The sequence below is a fragment of the Adiantum capillus-veneris genome, chromosome 7 (assembly GCF_014529385.1).
Source record: "Adiantum capillus-veneris isolate H3 chromosome 7, ASM1452938v2, whole genome shotgun sequence".
In the NCBI taxonomy this organism is placed as follows: Eukaryota; Viridiplantae; Streptophyta; class Polypodiopsida; order Polypodiales; family Pteridaceae; genus Adiantum; species Adiantum capillus-veneris.
The window spans coordinates 33,870,732-33,893,484 of record NC_140937.1 but is presented as its reverse complement, the minus strand read 5'-3'; the positions used below and the strand labels follow the sequence as shown (position 1 = coordinate 33,893,484).

Here is a 22,753-nt window from a genome sequence, read left to right as displayed (position 1 = left end):
CCACATGGCCACCATTCCAACACTTAAAAATAAGCATGGCCGAGGAGAGTATCGCATGATGCCAAGTGGAAGAATCATACCTCGGTGCTGGATATTCAAAGTCGTGGCTTATTCCATGGCTTGTGGTGGTGTAGTTGGCCCATGTGGTTGGATCTTGAATACCTTAGCTACGTACACAAGATCTATAAAAGCAACATGTAGTACAAAAACTTACTTCACGTACATCCATCTACCTTCTCCGACTTGGAAAACTTACAAGTGGAAAACATGGTGGTCTTGTAGGAGCTACAATACTAGAGGATCAAAGCTTTGGTCCAGTGCTCCTACTTCTGCAGAGCCAGGCTCTATAGCAACAGTGGAGGCCTAAGTGGTAGTTGGTGCTTTTTCTTCAATGACTAGCTCGATAGGATTGACCACTCTCTATCTTTTTCTAGGGCCTTCTAGCTTGATCTTCCCTTTCATTTCTACATGCAAATGATGAACTACCTTCATCCTACTAGAGGGAGAGAGTGTATATCAAGGTTTTGTAAAGCATCAAAAGCAATCAAGATTTTTCTCAAAGTTTGCTTTACAAGTCCCTGCAAAGTAATGTCAAATGTTACTGTGGGGAATGATTGTTGTAACGCTCAAAGTGATGTCTTGTCAAAGTATTGAAAAAAAAATTGAAATTGGAAGGCTCTGTAGACTCAAAACATTCACGTAACTACTTCTTTTTAGGACCGTGTAGATAATAAACAATAGCTTTAGTGGCATATTTTCAACGCACTCGTGATAACTTCGTCTCTAACATGGATATTAAAATAAATAAAGGTATATTAACAAAAGATAAACAATTCAGATATGTTCAATATACAAACATGTTTGCTAATATCAAGGTTTAATATTTAGACTTGTTAAGATGATAGAAAAACCTAAATTTAAAGATAGTATGATGTATGATGGCCGAGATAGTTTTTAGGTCTTTGTGAGTTGACATACTCACTCATCTCCTCAGATAGGCCCGCATAGAATTTTTTCTTTTGTTTTGTAAAGTTTATCTTCTTGTAGACAGTGGCTTTGAGATGTAACTCCCAAAACTTATCCACATACTTTTGAGTAAGCTTGTATGGGGCTATCTTCAAGCTTTGCCATTCTGTGAGGACTTTGTCTTTGGCATCACTTGCAAGGACTTGATTCATAATAGAAATCCTTAGAGCTTTCCATATCATTTGAGCTTCACCTTGAGCAGGTAGGCCCGCCCACCATTTGACAAACTGATTTTTGGAAATACATGGAAACATTTTGGAGCTTTGAAGATTTCTAGAAATATTCATCTCCAAAAGCCATGTCAAACTGTTGGATAAAAGCCAACACTTTATCAATTTCTCCAAAGGTTTCATCATAGGTAAGAAAAGTGATATTCTTTCCTCCCTCTTTGAACTTTTTTAGATTTTGTGAACTTTTCCATGCTGCATAACTCCATTGTTTACCCTTGCTCTTCTCTCTCTTGGGTGGCAAGTCACTATCCTCCATGTTAGACGATGGTGAGATGACGAGGAGGAAGAGGAAGAAGAAGGCAAGGATGGTGAGTGATTTCTTCACTTCCTCTTGCTTATATTTATTTCTCCCTTCTTTGGATTTGTATGGGAGGGAGTACTTGATGAATTCCTCTTCTTTTTGGGAAGACTAGGTGACCTCCGTGCCTGTCGTCTTCTTGGGGCTGCATCACTTTCAAAGGAAGGAGGGGTGTCTCTTTCATACCTCTCCCTTGAAAGTTCAAGACTCACTTCTTCTTCTCAAATAGTTTGCCTTGGGGGGCCTTCTGGTATCTCATCTCATTACCCAAAGAGATTCCCCTTTTGGAGGTCTCATTAGGAGGCCTCATAGGAATCCTCTCTTCATAGGCACTTGGGGGAACATGAAGGGCTCAAATTTTTCTTCGAACCTCCACTTGCAAAATGGTTTCTCATTGCTTCTTGTGAATTTTCAACAAGATAGTTGACAAGTCTACAACCATCATCAAATGCTCTTGTTGAATTCTCTTAAGGAAAAATCTCTCCTTTCATAAGTTAAAATTTCATTGGGATGATTTCTTTAGACAATTACATATTAAATGCTAAAATCATGCACATAATTCACAGAGAATATTACAATTAAGACTGACAACTTGATGAGGATCTAATTTTCTTGGAGCCAATCTCCCCTCCAAAAGGTTTTTTGCTATAATTTTCTCTTGAAGAGAGAGATTTGATTACAAGCCAAGTTGTGCTCTTGTGGAGCTTTCCTTGAACCAAGAAGATGGTGTTCTTCAAGAGTACATGGTATAACCCTCCTTCCCAAGTCATAAACACCCTAGTAGGGAGAAAGAAGTGCAGGGTAAGAGGTGGATGAGGATGAAAGAAGTATTTTTCAAGCAAGAGGAATTGTAATTCATACACGCTTACTCATGGGCAAGCTCTTAGCATAGCTTATCATAACAGAATATTAGAGATGAAGAAGAATAAGTTTTCACTTTCTTGAATTTTCATTCATAGCCAAGTGCTTGAGAATGATAGTCACCTATTGAGCTCCCATGTGTGTGTGTGTGTGTGTGTGTGTGTGTGTGTGTGTGTGTGTGTGTGTGTGTGTGTGTGTGTGTGTGTGTGTGTGTGTGTGTGTGTGTGTGTGTGTGTGTGTGTGTGAGAGAGAGAGAGAGAGATAGATGGATAGATTTTATTATCATCCTTGGAGGTCAAATATGACCTATGGGACCAAAGTTACATGTGATGTAGTATGTGTATGGCTTATGAGTGACTCTCGATGCTCCAAAATTGTGGTGATGACAGAGAGGTTAATCTATTTACAATATACATAACACATGAGACTAACTACAAAGACCAATGTCTACATTCCAAAGTACAAAATCATGTATTCCTTTCAACTGAATATCCAAAAAAAATACATATTAGTATCAGGCCATATTAGGGAAAGTAGGCCTGATTAAATAATGTTACAGTATAAGTGTATAGCATTTCATCTTCTCAAATATCAGCCAAGGAAAGGACACCCTTACCTGCATCCATAGTAAGAAAACAAACTTTCGGTTAGCTTCTAGACAGCATTGCAGGTAACTAGGGTGACCCAGTTGTCATCCATGTCATCGAGGTACCAAAAAAGAAAAAGCATGCTACTAATAAATCTAGTGAAAAGTATTTTTTTGTATTCCATATGCCAGAATCTTTTTATGTTTCTAACAATATATGAAACTTCCTTGGAAAAAACTTGAAGGTTTCAGTTCAAAAAGTTCAATTTTAAAGAAGTTTTAACAGGTCAAGACAGAGTTCCTGTTATAAAAATTGTTTTCTATTAAAAAAACTACTGTGAATTCAAGCCCTGATTGGGTTCATTCCTACAGGATTAATTCCCAGCAAGAACAGCTTGCTTGTTGCCAGAAAACTTCTATCATTAAAAAGTTTCCCTAGAAAGTAGATTTTCATGAGTGTAAGCAATCTGAAAGCCACATTCCCTTTGAAACCAACCATGGCCAGCAGATAAAAAAAACCACATAGCCGCCAACCAGTTAACAAGTCAAATTATGTTATCCATCAAGCCATGTATGTCTTCTTCCAAAAAATAGTGTAAGCATTTACAAACATAAGCTTCAACCATTTTTCTCAAGCCGAACAAGGGGCCGTATAAACCATATTATTCTAGTCTTGAATCCCCAAACAAACCTTTGGATTTACTCAAGATGTGTCTATAGTAGCTGTTGGTTCAATTCCCAACATAAGAATAACCAACAGTTTAGCAAAAACATTATTGTTGCAACCAACCAACCAGTAAAACAAGAGTTATTCTAGGGTAAACCAACCAACCAAACCATATAATCGGCCAACCAGTCAGGAATTCTATTAGTGATGCACCCAGCCAGCAACAATACAAGAGTCAATCGAGGATAAACTAACCAACCAAGCCATATAATCGACCAACCAGTCGAGCCAGCCGGCCAGATATCACCAAGTCCTTCACACGGTCCATATGTTTTCTGTACACAATAGCTGGTGAGAGACATAAAAGAGAGAGAGAGAGAGAGAGAGAGAGAGAGAGAGAGAGAGAGAGAGAGAGAGAGAGAGAGAGAGTATTAACCACAATAGCCAGGGCAAGTAATGTACAACAAACATTACCCCTTCCCATCATAAGAATACCCAACAATTTAGCAAAAACATTATTGTTGCATCCAACCGACCAGTAAAACCAGAGTTAGTCGAGGGTAAACCAACCAACAAAGCCATATAATCGTCCAACCAGTCAGTAATTCTATTAGTGATGTACCCAGCCAGCAACAACAACACAAGAGTCAGTCGAGGATAACCCAACCAACCAAGCCATACACTCGACCAACCAGTCCAGCCAACCGGCTAGATAGCACCTAGTCCTTCACACCATCCATATGTTTTTTGTATACAATAGCTAGTGAGAGACATAGAAAAGAGATAGAGAGAGGATTAATCGCAATAGCCAGGGCCAGTAATGTATAGCAACCATTACCCCTTCCCAAAGGTTGTCTTGGAACCTATCACCAAATCCTACCTTATAGCAAACATCGGCAAGGGCCCGATCAACTTATTTCAATAACCACACACAATAGAACAACTCATCAAAGTCCACCCAATGATTAGACACATGGCTAGTCCATCCTTTCCAACACTAAAACAAGATAATGCCAAGAGTCAAGGTAAATCAACCCTAAGAGTCGGCAGCAGTGAAATAACCAGCAAACCAGTCAGCAAAAAACAGCCAGGACCAGCAAAGGGTAGCATATCCTCCCTCATACCAAACATCAGTAAGGACCCGATTATCTATTTCACTAACCACACACAGTAGAACATCACATCAAAGTTCAACCAATGATTAGACATATGGTCAGTCCATCCATTCCAATATACCACTACCAGATAAAGCCAAGAGTTAAGGCAAATCAACCCCAACCCCTCAAACAGAGAGAGAAGATCATTTCCATAGCCCGAGACTCCTCTCTTTCTCAATCCAAACACCATAATGGATACAATGAGTCGTGCTATAGCCCAAAACAAACAGCTTAAGATTTTGTAGCAAATCCATAGAAAGAAAGACCAACCAGTCAGCAAGAAGTTAGGACCAGATAGCATACACTACCTCATAACCAACATTCAATACAACATCCAAAACACATACATCCTATATTTAGACATAGGGCCAGTCGGCAACTGCTAAGGCCAGTAGAGAACAACTCCGAGTACCACATATCAAGGATCTGCAAGGAGCCAATCTATTATTTCAAAGTCAACACATAATTAAACATCCAAAATTTATCCAACCATGGCCACTATACTAAGTTCAAAATTATTATTTAGACAATGCATCCAGCCATTTGTACACCTAGCCATTGTACACCCATATGGCCAGTTCATCAAGCCATTTAAAGGCATATACCTCATTAAATAATAAATCTACATGATCATTGAGTACGTACTACATATCACAACCCATACAATATAATTGACAGCAGTGGAATATTCAATAAAACATAATCAACAAATTCCAGTAAACCACATCCTTTCCTACCAAAGAGGTTATTCACCAATGCCAAAATAGACCGCATAAGTACCTCTGTAGTGTCGACAGGTGTTTTCTTGATAGGAGCCATCACCAGAAACGCTTGCAAAGTTGAAGCACACACCCAATTGAATGTACACAACAGAATGAAAATAGAAATAGAAACCCTTTAACCGAATGGAATCTAAGTGAGCATTAGCTCACCTTATAAGGTGATGTTCTCCCCACACGGCTAGCTGGTTGTGGAGCCCGATCCGAAGCAGAAGGATCTGCATCTCTTGAATATCTACTCACCAAGGCACAGGATATGTGGCGGTGCCATTTGCAAGAGCCCCCAAATAGAGCGAACGGCGAACAAAATCTGCATCTAGCTCGTTCTGTACCTCTGTCACACCGAAATGATGGCCTAAAAACAACAATTTAATTAAAGCCCAGTAGGCGCCCAAAAGTTCATTTACACACCCCTTGGGCACCCATGCCCACGTGGCAACACATCATTTTTCAGGCCATGAGGTAGTTCAAGCAAAAGATCCATTTACTGGGGTAAACATTAGATAGCAGTTTATATGCATAAGGAGAGAAAAATATATCAGTAAAGGTGGAAAACCATGCAACCTATGATTGCCAAGGGTTAAAGTAAAACCAAGTGATATATTATGGCAACACTAGATATAGAGTCCGATTGTTTTTAGAGAGATAACCAGATACAGTGAGAGGGAGAAAGAGCAAAAGAGAGAGAGATATATATATATATATATATATATATGTTTTTTATTGGGGTTGAAAGCATCCTGAGAGAAGCAGAATGATAATTCAGGATAGAAAACCTGATAGATTCTATCAGGATGTAGAGAGAAAGAGAGTTAGAGAGAGAGGGAAAGGCCTTTCCCTTGGATGCTATCTGAGAGCAAGATACATTCCAAATAGGAGAGATAGTTGTGTATTCAATGATTGCCAAGGGTGAAAGCAAACCCCAGGAAATGACCATGGATGAAGAGTCTCATGTTCTTTAGAAGGATCGAGAGAGAGAGAGAGAGAGAGAGAGAGAGAGAGAGAGATTGCTTTTTCCAGCTTGGGCACTTTAGAGTGTGTGTATGAGGAGAAAGAGAGCAAAAATCCAACAAGCACTAGCGTATATATTCATGCAAATTTGCAACTAGTCTTCAAATGGAATGCATACAACTTGACCAATGAGAAGTGGACACTCCTTAATGGAACAATGCATGCTCACACTTTTGGGCACTTTAGAGTGTGTGTGTGTGTGAGGAGGAAGAGAGAAAAAATCCAACGAACCCTTTCTTTTATATTCAAACAAATTTGTAACTAGTCTTCAAATGGAATGCATACAACTTAACCAATGAGAAGTGAACACTCCATAATGCAACTCATGCATGCTCACACACTTGTCCAAGCTTGCTATGCATGAAAAAAAACGCCTCCCCCCTTCTCTAGGACTTTTCTTGGCAAGTATATACACCACACACACTTGCTAACTTTACTTAAAGCAAGTTGGTACTACTTTGGACATGTGGTCTATCCAAGCTTAGAAAAGAAGGACTAGAGTCAACTTTCTTAATGAGGAAGGGCTGATCCAACATTAGACTTTATCTTTTCTCTTTCATTTATTAAAAACCATAAACTTACCATTTGATTTAATTTAGCTCGGGTGCAAGGCCTTTGCATAAACCTTGGAGGCTTTATGAAGTTGATTTGGGCTGTACCTGCTAATTGAGGACCTACTAAATTAAGATGGAGTTTGGTAAAAATAAAACTCACTCTTAGGTTTTAAAACTTCACCTCTTGTGAAAAACCTTAGCACAGTGCTTTGGAGGTGCCACCAAGCTCCTCCCAAAACATGCTAAATTTAGACAATTTATGACAAGTTAGAAATTTACCCTAAGGCTTTTTAAACTTCATATTTGGACTCTAAAGAGTTTTTCTAACGACTTGAACTTAGCACATCTACTTTCTATTTTTAGACTCCTATTATATCTCTAGGTTATCTCCCTTGCTATGTACCTTTGATCAAAGATTCTCACAATATATTCATCCTTCCCAGACATGTACCTATGACTAAGATAACTAAATAGCAATTACCCTTCCTCTTTTATGGACTTCTCCCCTTTTGGTCCCAATCCTTTGACCGGATGGGTCTATAAGAACTTAATCAACTTCACTTGTTCTTTTTTATTTTCCCTAGACTTAAGTGGCCAAAGTAAGATGTAAAAGACTTTTAAAATCTTAGAAAATTAATTTTCATGACAAGGACTATAGTAGGTCATAAGAATGTTGGGCTAACCTAGTTTTATTGAAACAAATTTTGTTGAAGTCTACTTTATGAGTGTTAACAGATACCCGAGTCTAAAGAAAATTTAAAGTAGAGTTAATGACTTACCGTCGATTAGCTATAACATGTCTCATGCATGGCATTGCAACCACAATTACACAAGAGGTTTATGGAAGTTCAATCCAATGGTGAGAATTGCATCAATCTTGAGAGAGACCCAAGCTAAAGATGATCACTAAATGGAATTATTTCTTTGTCTCCATGTTTTCTTGGAATCAAGATTGTAATAGCCAAGAAAGAGATGGGTTACAAGTATTAGAGGATGATTGTGTCGACATTTTTGGAGCAAGAGAAGAACACATGGATTGGTCATGGACCATTCCATGTATAAAGTTCAAATTTGATCATATAGGGAATGGGATTTTTCCCACTTTATATCTAATATGGTCTTAGAGCTGGAGAGCTTGAGAGAGATCCTATTTGTTTTTCCTTCTTCCCAAGGTCAAGAGGGCTTGATAGAAGGAGATTATTCTTCTCTTTGATTGGCTTTCTTCCCTTTCATGAGGTCAAGAGAGAGACGCCCCCTGTCTTGCTCTCCTCAAGGTCGAGAGAGAGAGAGAGAGAGAGAGAGAGAGAGAGATCCTTCTCCAAGGCCAAGAACAAGGGAGATAATTTCTCCTTGCTAAAGGTCAAGAGCCAGAGAAAACCAGTTGCCCCTCCTTGCTATGTCCGCTCTTTTTTTTCTCCATGTCTTCTTCCCTTTTATTATCCCCTTATGCCCTCGTAAAAGGAAACCCCCCCCCCCCCCCCCCCCCACAAAAAACAGTAGTCAAGATGTTGTGACTGATGTGGTGACCCGAGACAAGATTTTCACAGGAATAGCCGAGGTTGGCGTCAAAAAGAAGCGTCATCAAATTCTGGACACTTTTTGTCACTACAGCTATGGCCTTTGCACACCACATCTCCTTGCGCAAGCTTTTCAAGCTCCTCTCATCCTGTTTGTTGCATGTACATTTTTTGCCATGGTTTTTTGTCCTTCTTTCACACACACCTTCCTTCCCTATTATGTGGACTCAGATTAAGCCTTAAGACCTTAGTTCTCCCCTTCATTGGTTGGCCATTAGTCGGTGGCTTTAATCCCTCACTATCATGTTAGGCATATTTCCTAACCAATGCTCTCCAAAAGACAACATTTTGAACATGAAGCTCCTCTCGCACTTTTTGTGTGTCCCAAAGTGGACCACATCAGGCATTAAAAAGACTACGGCATCACCAAGCACTTGTGATTTAAAAAATACATCACATTTGACATACATATCAACCAAATCAATTCCAAACACTACACTATTGTAGAGCTTGATGTGTAGCCCACAAACTTGGTCCAAATCCTTTGTCTCAGTACAAGCTTGTAGTCTGATCAGGAAGAGAATCTCATTGCTTTTCACTCATCATGATGCTTTTCCTATCTATGCTTGTGGCTTGAAGAAAACTTCATTACTCTTTGCTTTTTCCCCTTGTGGACGCTGAGTGTCATGGCAACGTACCTACTTCTAGCTGGTGAAGCTTCCTCTACTAATGGAGAGTGCATTGTGTACGCTATGGTGGCATCACCATTCTCAGTTGACAATGTTTTGGAAGTTGTCGCATATGGCCGAGGTTCAAACTTCAAGAACTAAGGGCAATTTTCAACTGTTCACCTTGTTACTTGCTCTCCATTTGTCTATCCCAAATCTCTAGTTTCAATAAATGTTTCATTTTAACTAGACTCTCTAACCTCGTCCAAACTCCAAACTCTAGCACCCAACCTCCAAAGTCTAGACTTATCCAGATCCCGAGAGTCCACACTCCATTGTCCAGCCTTAGGAATTTGGTGTCCAAGCTCCAGGCTCCAACCTATACTAAATAAATCAATTTTTTTCCAAAAAAAAGTGCCTTTCAAGGGAAATTGGTTTTAACCAACCCTTCCATAAGAAGGGAAATTTTTTGATATACATGCAAACAATTGAAATTTTTCAATTTCTCTTGAAGGTCAAATATGGCCTTGAAGGGCTCTGCAACCTTCAAAAATGAACCCTAACGTCGATGTTGCATTGGATCAATATATTTCCCATAGAATTTTTTGTTCTTTGAATACTTTAAATTTGACAATGTTATAATTAAAGAAGGTGGGTTGGCATTTTTGGACTTCATATCAGTGCTCGAAAAAACCTTTTTCCCAAAAACTTGGAAAACCCACATATGAGAAGATCGATAACCCTACTACAAGGCAGGTCCATCACAAACCTCTAGACTCTCCAGTTTAACTTGAAAGTTTATTGGAAATTTGTGCAAATGTGGGTGCTCTTTCCACTTGAATTTCATCTACAATAACTTTGTGTTTCACTTTTGTATTTGTTTCACGCATCGACTTTACGTTTAGTATCACCTCTACTCAGCGTTGCCTTGTAACACTTTGCACCATGTGTGTGTATGTTGGGTGGTATACTCTTTGCTTAAAGCTAGTTCTACGCATATGGAGGTGGTACCGCAAATGAAGACATATGTCATTATGCTTCTTCCTTAGCCGTTCATCCATAGTCAATTCCTCGCCAGAATTCTTGCATGCACCATTAGATTTCAAGCACATCAGCAAGCAGAATGCAACTATAGCGCTCTTCAATAAACTGGTGCCACATCAGCGGGTGGAATGCGCTTAGGTGCTACCATCTCAATCATCGTAATCTCGCCTGTGCTGCAGTTTTGTAGTGCAATTTTCGCCTCAACAGTGTCTATGTCTCGTCCCACGGCCATTGACGGGTGGGATGGTCTCACAATGACCATTCCCTGAAAAACGTGCTCCCACCATGGCTCACGGTATCCGTCGGTCGCCATGTGATCGCCCATTATTTTAGGGAATGGTTACTGCACGACCATTCCCTACACTATCCAAGTCCAGGGTGGGGGGTGTGCGCTCTGTACCGTCCATCTATTGTACCTTAAAAAGTGGAATTCTGTTGGTCGAACATTGGATGCATGACAAGTCAGAGGCCGCAATCTACAACCTGCACAGCCAATCAGTGGTATCCCAATCAACGCACGAAACACAGAATGACAAGTACATCAGAACTGCAGCGCATGGAATGATGACTTGCAACATCTCAGCACAGGCATTGTATCTTGTGGTCGCCTGCAAAGGACTATTACGCATGACATGTCAACATGGCATTGGCCCCCACTCCCTTGGATTTGATGGCCGGTAATGTTTGACATCCTCCACTAGTTAACCCGGGGGGGGAGGGGATCGGTTGTAAGAAGCCATATATCTCACGTACTAGTCTTTCAATCCCGTGATTTCCTCCTAAGGAGTATTTTACCATTTTGATTTCCCTTTAAAAGGGGAAGAAAGGAATTCAAACTCGATCCCTTGAGGAATTCAACCCATAGATAGCTCACATAACCACGTGAATAAATGCATGATGCTAACAGCAATAAGGATCCGCAAAATTTTTTAAAATGTGCATAGCTCCCTTGGTCATCCCCCCCCCCCCCCCCCCCCCTTATTATCTTTCTTTGCTGACACATAATCGTTGTTGATTTGCCTCCTTTTAAAAATAAAATAAAATAAATGGTTGGCACATACTATCTATATCACGTACTAGGGAGTCCTCAATTTGATTCACGAATATTCATGGAGTGTTGTATTAAGGATTACACCATGCCCAATGAAGCTTTGTATCCAAATCTCACTCTGAATTTTGTTGAAATCTCACCGTGAATTTTCACTCTCTTTGGCAATAGCACCCATTGCGGTACATGCTTTTAGAATGTCCTCACACAATGTTCCCATGACCTCGCTCATTTAAAGTAGATCCCATGATCATAACGTTTTACAATTGTAAACTATCATTGAATAAGGTATGTTCTGACAAAAAGTAATTCCTGAATTTCACATTGTAGATGTATATGAATTATTGTTTGTCCAGTGTCCAAACCTTACAACATTAGAGAAAATGAGAGTTAGATTTACAAACATGGTTTTCAAAAGATCATGATCAATGCTTTACGTGTTCACATGTGCCCATAAAAAAGGAAAAAAACCATACGTGCATATGGCAGAGAGATGGCACCATCCTCACCCAATTTTTATAAACTATAGGGAATGACCCCTTCCCTTGTATTCTTGTTATTTCTTCCAATGTTGAAGGGGCACAACATGCTTCTCCTCCAGTGTTGGTCACTTTTTATGTTTGACATGAACTATACAAGAAAAAGAATCCATTGCCTTCAACTATTTTAAACTTGATATATGACACCTCCTCTAGTACGCTATGATGATTGAACAACTCGAGTTCCTATGGTTGATGTCCTTTTGAGGAGTTGGGGTTTCTATCATCTCGATCTCTCCTCCTGTAGTATGTGAGTCCTTTTGATCATCATCCCTTTGGATCTAGCAATATCTTCTATATTCATCCTCAATGTCATAGGTCTCTCTGTGTTTCATATCTTTTGTCATGTCGATCATGATATCCATCATCATGTCAATCATGCACTATCCTAGGTTTTGACATCTTGATCCCTCCTGCTCCAATCTTTGCATTCATCATCATCGTCATTATCTCTTGGAGTCCTTTTATCACTACCTCTCGGGTTACAATCTCTCCTATATTCATCCGCTTTGTCATGGTTTCCAGTCTTTCATACCTTCTCTTGAGTCGCTTGCAGTCTCCATCATCTTGTTAATCATACGTTGTCCTAGCTTCAAACACGAAGCTCTCAAGATACACAAAGCAGCCATAAGCCATGATCATTGAAGAACTCAAGTTCCTGTGGTTGAAGCCCTTTCAAAGAGCTAGGGATCATCTTGATACGTTCTGCTCCGATCTTTGCATTCATTCTCATCATCATGCTCTCTGTGCCCTTTGATTACCATCTCTCTATAACGATCTCTTCTATTTCATCCTCTTTGTCATGGTTCCTCCATCTTTCATACCTTCTTTCCTGTCAACCACAATCTCCATCATAGCTTTTGATCACAAAGCTTGCAAGCTCCACAAGGCAACCATGATCCATGATCATTGAACGGCTCAAGTTCCTATGTTTGAACAGCTCAAGCCATGATCCGTGATCATTGATCAACTTAAGTTCCTATGGTTGAACAACTCAAGTTCATGTGGTTGAAGCTCCTTTGATCTTGCTCCGGTCTCTACATTCATCATCACCACCATTGATCTTTCTGTGAGTCCTTTTCTCACCATCCCTGTGGCTATAATATCATCTATATGCATCCTCTCTATCATGGACTCTCTGTCTTCCATATGTCGACGGTGATCTCCATCATCATATCAATCATGCGTTGTTATAAAATTACATTGTTGTAGTGCTTTTATTATTTTCAACATGATTATGTGTGTATTTTTGGTTTAGACTAACATTTATAATTTAGAACAAGAGATGAGAAGTTGATATTAACCCATTGTTTTACATCCACTTTGTTTTTCACAAAATTTATATAGCCTTTGGGCTTTAGGTATTAGAAAATGGCTGATCTATCGTCTAGTGGCTACATTTGCCACTTGGGATGAAGGTTTTTCTTTGGAAGGTTCTGTGGGGGGCCTACCTACTGGTGTGAAGATATTATCAAGAGGCATCGGTCCTTTAATAGATGCTCGCAATGCAGAACGGCTAGTGAGGACCTCCCTCACCTTTTCAAGGAGTGCTCGACAATTTGTGGCCTAGCAAGGAAGATTTGCAAATGGGTTCAAAGGACCTAGGAAATATGGTTCTTCAAGAACTACCTCTTCCTAGGTGGGAAGGTTTTCAAGAGCCAAGGGTTACTTATTGGCACACAAATTATTAGATTCTACTACTTCAAACACATGTGGAAGTCTAGGAACTATTGAGTTTTTGAGAACACCCAAAAAATAGAAAGGTTTACAAAAATTTTACAAGAAAGTAGAAGCATTTGTCGCCATAGGGCAAGAATGAATTCTAATTAGCGGAATAGGGCAATTGTTGTCGCAATGATAGGATAGTTATTTGGGTTCTTACTAAAGTTGAGGCCCTTTTCAAAGTATCTCAAGGTGGCTTTCTTGTTAGCCGATGTTTCAAAATATCTCAAGGTAGCTTTCTTGTTAGCCGATGTATCTATGATTGTTAGGAGATGTCATGGCTCTGCTCAAGCATGATTTAGAACTTGTAATTTTTTTGTTAAATCGATATATATACACTCACCATTGTGAGTTCTGCAATTTTTAAAAAATTACTTTTTGGCTTGCTAAAGACCTTAGTATTCACTAGTGTGGCCGACGGGCTTCACCTCTCTCTCTCTCTCTCTCTCTCTCTCTCTCTCTCTCACACACACACACACACACACGAACTCGGTCCTGTCTCACCGGATTTGCAAGGTACACAAGCCGGATCATCGTGTGCTGCCACATGTAGGGGGGCGGGCCGGAATCCCTCCCCGTTCTGTAATAGTATAGATATGGTGGTCGTGCAATTCTAATAGCTTGACATATGTCCCTCACAGGGACCTTAAAAGTCTTAAAAAAGAGAGCCTTTTAAATGTCATTTCTAAAAGCTGCATTCACTTCTTGACATACTAAGCTTTCGAAAGCTTCCAAAGAGAGAAGTTACTTTCTAGGACGAGGTCCATGCGATTTACACGAATCGTTTACTCGTCCCTACGGTGTCTACTGTTCACCAAAACTAATCCCTAAGGCCTCTCTCAAATGCAGGGTGAAAGATAAAGCAATCTACTTCTTCACTACCTCATTTACTATTAGTCTTATTCCATTTAAGATTTAAACGCAAGCATGATTTAAACATTAGTCTCCACTTCTCTTTGACACACAAAAATTTAAACATAAACCGAAAATCCAGAAGCTGGAACCAAAAAGGAATTGGCAAACCAAGCCCAAAGACGGTGAGCAGATATAAGGCCAAAAAACTCACACTGCTTCAAACTTCACATAAATTGCAACTTGCAACATTTGTAGGACATGTACAGAACTCTTTGTGCTTTCGATAGCACATCAATGTCTATCATATACAAAGCCCCTATGGACTTTTATGATACAGAGCCAAGTAAAAGGAAATTTCCCGGCACATTTAGCCGAGACTGGTCATCTAAAAGCTTGCAGTTACTTGGCTGAACAGTGCTTTAAAGTCAGTAGTTGGAGGGGCTACACCCTCAGGCTTGGAGGTCAAATCAAAAGCCTTATTCTTCACTTCGTCATGTAGAATCGCCTGCAGCAACTCCAAAACCACGATGCCACGATGCTTAGCAATAGAAACTGTAGAAAACTAAACGGCTTTCCCCCAAAGAAGCAAGTGGATTACCTGAACGCAAACTTCTGCAACATCTGATCGTGGTACCGTCTTGGTATCTGTGGCAAGAAGCTCATCATCCTTCCCAATCAAGAGCTCTCGTAACCCACCATCTTTATCTAATAACCCGCCAGGCCTGGAGGACAAATAAGTCACACAGTTCAAGACTTTAGCCTTACCATCGTTCATTACTTCACCCAAAAATAATCGCAAGTAGCACTGTCGTGTCACAAGCTCGGCAAGGGGAGTCCCAATTTAAAGTAGCTGCAAAGAGAACAAATTAAACCACTTCCACAAGGTCTTCAATTGGTGAGACAATGAAGACGCCAGGAAAAATGTTATTGCCATATCTTAAATGCAGACCATGTGTTTTGAAATATCACCAATAGGGTTACCAGATAGTATAAACTTGAGATAGCTAACACAGTTCCCTAGATTACCTGATTAAACTTGGGATAGCTAAAATTACCTGATTAATGTGTACGTGATCCCGGAATCAGCCAAATACTGTTCTGACTTTCGCTTCCAAATCTGGAGGTTCATTACACTTTTCACATCAAAAAATGGGTTTTAATGAACACGAACTGATTCAAGGACTTACAAGCACGGTACTTACCAAAATCTTCCCATTCCCGAAAGAGTTCAGAGGATGGTTAATGTCTGTGCCACCCATAGAACCAACCAAAATGATGTGCTTCACTCCAGCCTCTTTTGCTGAAAGAAGTAAGACCGTTAGAGAAACATAGATTGAAAGATTAACAACATGCCTTCCTCAATAAATTGCTTGTTACCTGCATCAATTTGATTCTTCTGTCCAATCCAATCAACCTGTCGATTACAAGAGGGGAAGCCACAAGGTTAGAGTATGCACACTCAACTGCAGTTACAATGGAACAGATTTAGGACAAAGGCAAAAGATAACACGTACAGTAAACCATTAACCATCTGGAATCCCTCTTTCACAATCAATCGAGGGTTTCATCAGACTAAAACGCTCTACCATTGTCTTACGAGACCTTGCGATGAGATAAGGGACATCGTAGATATGCCAGCACTTGCACAAGCCATTACTGCATGTCATTTTACACAATGTCAGCACATGCATTCGTGCTACATGAACCCTATTCTTGCGAAGGTAGTTGAACAAGGACAGGTAAATTAAGCTGCTCTTGCCAACATTTCCATGAGGATATAAGACATAATAAGTATGTCAGTGAGCAGCCCATAGGGAAACCACAACTACCACAACAAAACATGGGATAGTTGAAATCTCCAGCAAGTTGAGTTTGGCTGGTGCAAAAATTGAGATAAACCAGGGGTTTTGTTTTTTTAAGTGTGTGCACTGGAGATGATGTTGTGGGGCTTGGGGTGGGGGGGGGGGGGGGGGGGGGGGGGTAGGGTATTCACTTTCAAGGGGGATCATTGGGCACCTCACTTTCAAGAAAGATCTCCAGTCATAGATCATCGATGATTCTGAATCGTTCAAATCTTATGGGGAAAAACTTGGGTTTGGAGGGAGTTCGACTCTCAACCTCCCAACTATGTGATTGGGAAGGGTTTGCAACATGCACTTTTTGCTGATTGGGAGGGTCAGATGACAGCAGGTGCAGAGACAACAGGCAGTCAAGCAAGAGACTAAACTCTTCTGGCCGAAGCAGGGAAGAGTAGAAGAACAGAAGCAAAGAAAAGGAGGCATCATAGACCGACGCAGTTAAAAGAGCCTCAAAATGAGCTGTGCTGGTGTACAGAGATAGCAAAGAGCATATGATATTCCCTCTACTTCGACCATAGCACTTCCCGCTCTATTTCCACATCCACATTACAAAATCTTAAATATTCTCTAATAACTAGGTGAGGGATCAACTGCCCCTATCTGAGCTCATGGCAAGATATGAGTGACATTTTCTTTGTTTAGAAGACTCTTGTAAAAATGATGTATTGAGCAGATCTATTTGACTTCGGCTAAGCTAGTGCACTACAAGGTGCCAAGCTTGAGGACGATGGGCTTCAAGCTCTTGGTCCAAGGCTCCACTAGTGGTAGTTAAATCAAGTAACATCTCCTTACGTATGTGTTATTTACAGGTATTGCTAAAAAGGAGCACAAACAGCTCGAGGGGGTCACTATATGTAACCTATATACCACGTGCATTCAAGGACTATATATAAAACCCCTTGGCAACACCCTTATGTCTGCGAAAATGTGAGAAAATATAGAAGAATATAATCCCTACTGTTGAACCCATGTGATAGGAATTTTTTTTATTGTAGTCACTCCCCCAAGGCTAAGGGGGAGGAGGAAAAAGCAATCCGTTATTCTGACTACTCAAATGGGTGCAGTGAACTCATTAATGAGAATTTCACAAACTTACGAGATTTTTTAATGAGCATGGACACTGAACAAAGTTGCTTGGCAAATGCAATGAATTGAAGAACAAACACAACAATGAGTTGTTGACGAACACTACGACAATGGTTGTTCAAGAAATTGGAAAAATGCTAGCTACTCAACCAACCACAAAACAAATACGCCACAAAATACTACTTAACAAGCCATTGAAGTACCTGCTCGGGGTATGCCCCTTCCTCATAATAGAACTCGGGTCGCCCTCCTTTGCTGGGATCAAAACCTGGCTTCATCTGAGGCGCAGCACTTGTGAGGATAATGAGAACATCCACACCTGAGAAAGCTGGGCCCAGGGTATCTGCTTTAGTGATGTCCCCAATGTACACATCCTCGTCCCCTCCAATCTTTGCCTTGCTTGCTTCTGATCTTACAAGCCCTCGGACAATGAATTTGTCTGCCCTCTGTTTCAACTTTTCATAGACAATTTTCCCTGCAAAGTAGAGCTCTCTCTCTCTCTCTCTCTCTCTCTCTCTCTCTCTCTCTCTCTCTCTCTCTCTCTCATGTCCTACATTCCGTTGAGCAAAGTAGCTCTCTCTCTCTCTTGGGATTGTTCCTGCGACTTAACACCGCTCTCGCTCTCTCTCTCTCTCTCTCTCTCTCTCTCTCTCTCTCTCTCAGCTGTGTGCGAGCGCGCGGTGTGTGTAGCAGTGAAGAAGTAACTGCAGCTACCTGTTCGTCCGCCAGCCCCGGTGACGAGTACTGTAGTACGAGCGGAATCCGTCATCGTCGTCTCGTCGTCGTCTGCGGAGGGTTTGATCGGAATTGGTGTGTGACAAGTGTGAGTGAGCAAATGGAGCAACAAGCCCTATAAATGAGGAAGCCGCTACTTCTCGAAGCTACCATTTGGACGGTAAAGGATGAACTTGAGCCCAAGGGCGGTTCGAACTTTGGCTGGAGTGAACGTCCTCCTTGCTTGACCAGCAAGGCTCAATGTTGCCACACCTCAGGACTATATAACACAGCATTTAACGGGCGGGGGGGGGGGGGGGGGGGGGGGGAACCAAGGGCAGGGAACTTGATGGAGGGGCTTATCGAGGGGATCTGGGCCATGCATACCATTAAAACTAAACCTGGACAGGGGGGGGGTCTGGGCATGCTGGCCAAATTCAAAACTTGGACCAGGGGACGCGAGGTGACTATTGGTTGGTTGCATGGCGAACCCGCGAGTGGAGGGGATACAGGGGTTTGGTGGGGAGAAGGGCCTTACAGAATCTTGCGCGAGTTATATGCAACTGGTATTTCGTCATCGCTCAACCTCGGCATCGTTTGAGGCCCAAGCGGACAAGTAGGCATTGAAGGTGAGCGCAATCCCTTTTTTCGTTGAAGGTTTGGATGCATGGAAGCTTCTGTGTGTGGTTCCATGCATGTTTTTTTCCAGCATGGATGGGCTCGACCATGGGGTTCTGCACGAGCTTGGCCATACCATTCTTGAAAACCCATAATGGGGAAAAGGTTTGCCTTGCAATTGAATTCAATGAATCCTTAGTTAGGGAAAGAGAGTCCGTTGTGTGGCTGTGTGTGTGTGTGTGTGTGTGTGTGTGTGTAAGAGGAAAATAGAGGGAAAAACAATGAGCGTCAGCCAACACACCTGAGATGAGTGTGCCCCTACATTCTTTTAGCAATCTTTGTCACAATATGTTGAGGTTATTCCCTGCATTTTCCAAAAGCTAAAGTATTCAAGGGGGATGAATTGGTCGATCAGAAGTTCATGGGTTGCAACTTTGAATTTCTTATTATTGTCATGCTTATCATTTTCCTTGGCTTGAGGTTGTGTCATTTTTTTACATACAGTACCCAGGGGATGGCTCGCTCACCTGCTAAAAAGGGGAAGAGAACATGGCAACGGGGTGGTTGCTCTCGCATCACAAGAGCAAGCACACGTGAATCGGAAGTAGGAAAGGCCAATGTTTCACCAAAGGCAAAGAGTGGGGAGGAGGTCTAGCATGCGGAGAAGTTCGAGAAGGTGGACATAGCCCAAGAGCAAGAAGAGGGACCCTTGTGTCATGAGGAGAGCTTCACTACTCCTCCCACATCTCCTCATGTAGAAGGGGCTACTTCCCAACCAAGGAGAAGTCCACGCAAGCACACCTTGCCTGAGATGGGCACACCCTCGAGCCTAAACATCCGTCCGCGAAAGAAGTTGGTGGGCTCAAGGGAATGTGGAGTTGAGGCCAGGCAAGCGGCAGAGGATGCAACAAAGGGAGAAGCATAGGAGGTATTTGAGGATCTTGCAAAGCAAGAAGAGACAACCAGCATCCAAGATCCGAAAGTCTGTCTAGAGATTGAGCTCCCTGATGGACGGCTAGCACGCCAATGCCGCGCAAGTGCGGATTGCCCAAAGCGATCGACCTTCATCTTCAAAATACTGGGGATGATGTCTCACCTCAAGACTTTCCATGGAATCACTATAGAGATTGAAAAGCGCCCTAGAGGTCGCCCCCTCCACAAAGAAGCTCAGAGAAGAGCGAACCTCATGCCCAATCCGGAAGTAAAAGCTTGGCATAAAGCAGCTTTAAAAAGATTTGGCGACAAGGATAGGAAGTTTAGGAAAAATTGTAAAAGGTATCAGCGCATCATGCACAGCTCACCAAGTATGGAAGAACCTCGGAAATCAGTATAAGCACATGTTAGAGACCGCTTTTATTGAGGAATGGGAAGATGCGAGACTACATGGCAGCAAAGGCTCTCCGGCTGGCAAAAATTCAAAAGCGCATTGATAAAGGTTACAACGCACATGTAAGTTTCCGATTTGTCTGATTGGATTTTCTTTTTCATCAAATTTTTTATATTATGTTTGCACACCATGTTTTATTAATTTATTTCTACTAATTCTCTAACTACCATGCTATGGACATTTGCAGAAGAATATGCATGATATTCCTCCTTGGCTTGAGGCAGCCTTGGAGGACAGTGACAATGAGGACTCTTACCAGTATGCTCCCGAAGGAGAGGACGACAATGAGAATTATGAAGACAAGAGAAAAGAGGGTCCAGGACTTGCAGAGACATTAAGCAATCTTAAGCTCGATGAGGATGTATACAATTTGTAACTTTTGCTTTTTTGTGCATAAGTAGTTTTGTTTAGGTATTGAGAGCGGTGAAAAAACACCAGCATGCTGATGTGTTCTAATAAATGTGCATTCCTTTCTAGCCTACATTGCTTGCAACTTCAACAAAGAAAAAGCTTCCAATTCAAAGAGGGAAGACACGAGACAAAGCTATTGAAATAGGCTCCCCCGATGATAACTCTTTGTCGGCTCTCCTATTTTATATCGGTAATAACCAACTGATAGTTGAAAAAATAGGCCATGAAATCAGCCCTGCCACTCTGACACGTAGTAATCGGGCCTTATACAGATGGCTTTTGTCAACCATCCGTATGTTCACAGTTTTCTAATTGTTTGATACTCACTATGTTCATGATTGTGGCATGCTGGATGTAGATTCTCTTCACATGTGCCTATGTCGCTCAACTCTCTTCGCTTTGGCCTATGAGTGGACATTGATGATCAGGCTCTACTCTTCATCCTATCAAATAAAGCATCCACGTGCACGATGAATCTATTTGCAACGTAATCACCGCCATGTTTTTGTTATTGAGTTGCTATGCATTGTGGTGAGCAGCAATGTGCTTAATATACACACTTTTACAGGTGGATGGAGTACACACTAGGCTCAGATGTCCTCGTGCAAGTGATGCTTGTCGGCTCTATGTGGAATTTTGTTGTGGATGCTACTATTGGCAAGCGAGATTCCATGCGGGTCTTACATAACTTCTTCGGGGAGAGAGACTTTGGTGAATGTGTGCTTACATTTTTTCCAATCATTTACAGGTGGTTTGTAAGGAGAGGACAAAGGATTACTAGGTATGCTACATTGTGGCTTCTCATTGACATGCTGATGTTGTCTCTCTTTGCAATAGGGAGCACTGGACATGTTGTGTTATGTATCTTGCCACACATGCAAAGATTGCAGGGCTACGTTGGAGAAAGAACCACATTCTCTACTATGACCCACTTGGGTGCAGGACCATGATGGATATTGTACCTGCTTTGCACAGGTACATGGGTTGACTTTGTTCATCATAGCTTGGGGAGGTCGGTATATGAAACAAGTTGATATGGCTATCAATGGCTTTTTATCTTGCTTGTTATGAATGCAGTGCTATGGAGGCGATGGCCCAACGAGTAAAAGCTCATGATGTCCAACATGCATTGCTTGAGCCTGCCAGAATTTGAGTTAAAAGTGTTGAAAGTATGTCTCCTTGTGCTCTCTCATGCTTGGAAAATTTTGGGCATGTTGGTCATGTTAATGTGATGTTGCAGGGCCCAATTCAACCAAATGCGATTGACTTGTGGGTTTTATGTCATGACTGCCATTCGCTACATAATTCAGTCTTGCTTGTAGGAGAAGAGTAAAAGCTGGTTATGCTAGTGTGTGTGTCGAGTGATGGCTTTCTACCATATGCATCTAGATATTCATCTCCTTTCTAATTTCCTTCAATCCTCTTGTGTTTGTCGATGTTGTGCAGGTGAAGAAGACATGGTTCATACACGATGATGTGCTAGCATTGAGGCAAAGCCTCCATAGTTGGTGCTTAGACGTAGTGGGAAGAGGATGAGATTATGGTTGGTTTTTATGCATTGCATTTTGCGCTAAAGGGATCTAGGTCTATGGCCCGTTTTGGAACAACCTTTAATGCATGACACTTTATGTATGATCGGGTTTAGGGCGAGGTTTTATGTCAGCTTACGCACAATGGTTTTGTACCAGCCTACATGCAATGTCCGGGGTTTGTGTCGACTAAAGTATGTATGGCGAGTTTTATGGTGCAATGTTATGTTCCACGTTTATGGTCTATGTCCTCAGGTCGATGTTGACGTTTCTGGTGCAATGTTCAAAAGAAAGTAAATCATTGTCTCGTGACTATGTTTATGTGGGCTTGTTTATGGCTACATCCGAGATCCATGTTTTGTCTATGTTTATGGCTATGTGCAGATTCAGGACTATGTTTGGGTTTAGTTAGATGTATTTGGGAAGGGACCATGTTTATGTATACACACAGGTTTATGGCTACGTGTGGGTTTATTTATGTTTGCAGGTTTATGGCTATGTCCGGGTATAGTTAGATTTGGGGCCAGTGGCCATGTTTGTTTATGTTTGCAAGTTTATTTCCACATCTGGGTTTAGTTAGATGTATG

The 22,753-nt window shown here is 41.3% G+C and overlaps 1 protein-coding gene and 1 pseudogene across 1 annotated transcript; one reads left to right on the top strand and one right to left on the bottom strand.

The window, feature by feature from the left end:
• Positions 1-14,775: 14,775 nt before the first annotated feature.
• Positions 14,776-18,378, bottom strand: LOC147453668 (uncharacterized protein At5g02240-like). Its single transcript, XM_086515786.1, has 7 exons — positions 18,222-18,378; positions 17,711-17,982; positions 15,940-15,976; positions 15,765-15,862; positions 15,618-15,679; positions 15,161-15,284; positions 14,776-15,067 (listed from the first exon to the last, which is right to left on the bottom strand). The coding sequence occupies exons 1-7, from the start codon at positions 18,274-18,276 to the stop codon at positions 14,948-14,950; spliced, it is 768 nt and encodes a 255-aa protein (XP_086371912.1). The 5' UTR covers positions 18,277-18,378; the 3' UTR covers positions 14,776-14,947.
• A 1,058-nt stretch (positions 18,379-19,436) lies between these two features.
• On the top strand, positions 19,437-20,278 carry LOC147453667 (uncharacterized; annotated as a pseudogene).
• Positions 20,279-22,753: the final 2,475 nt, after the last annotated feature.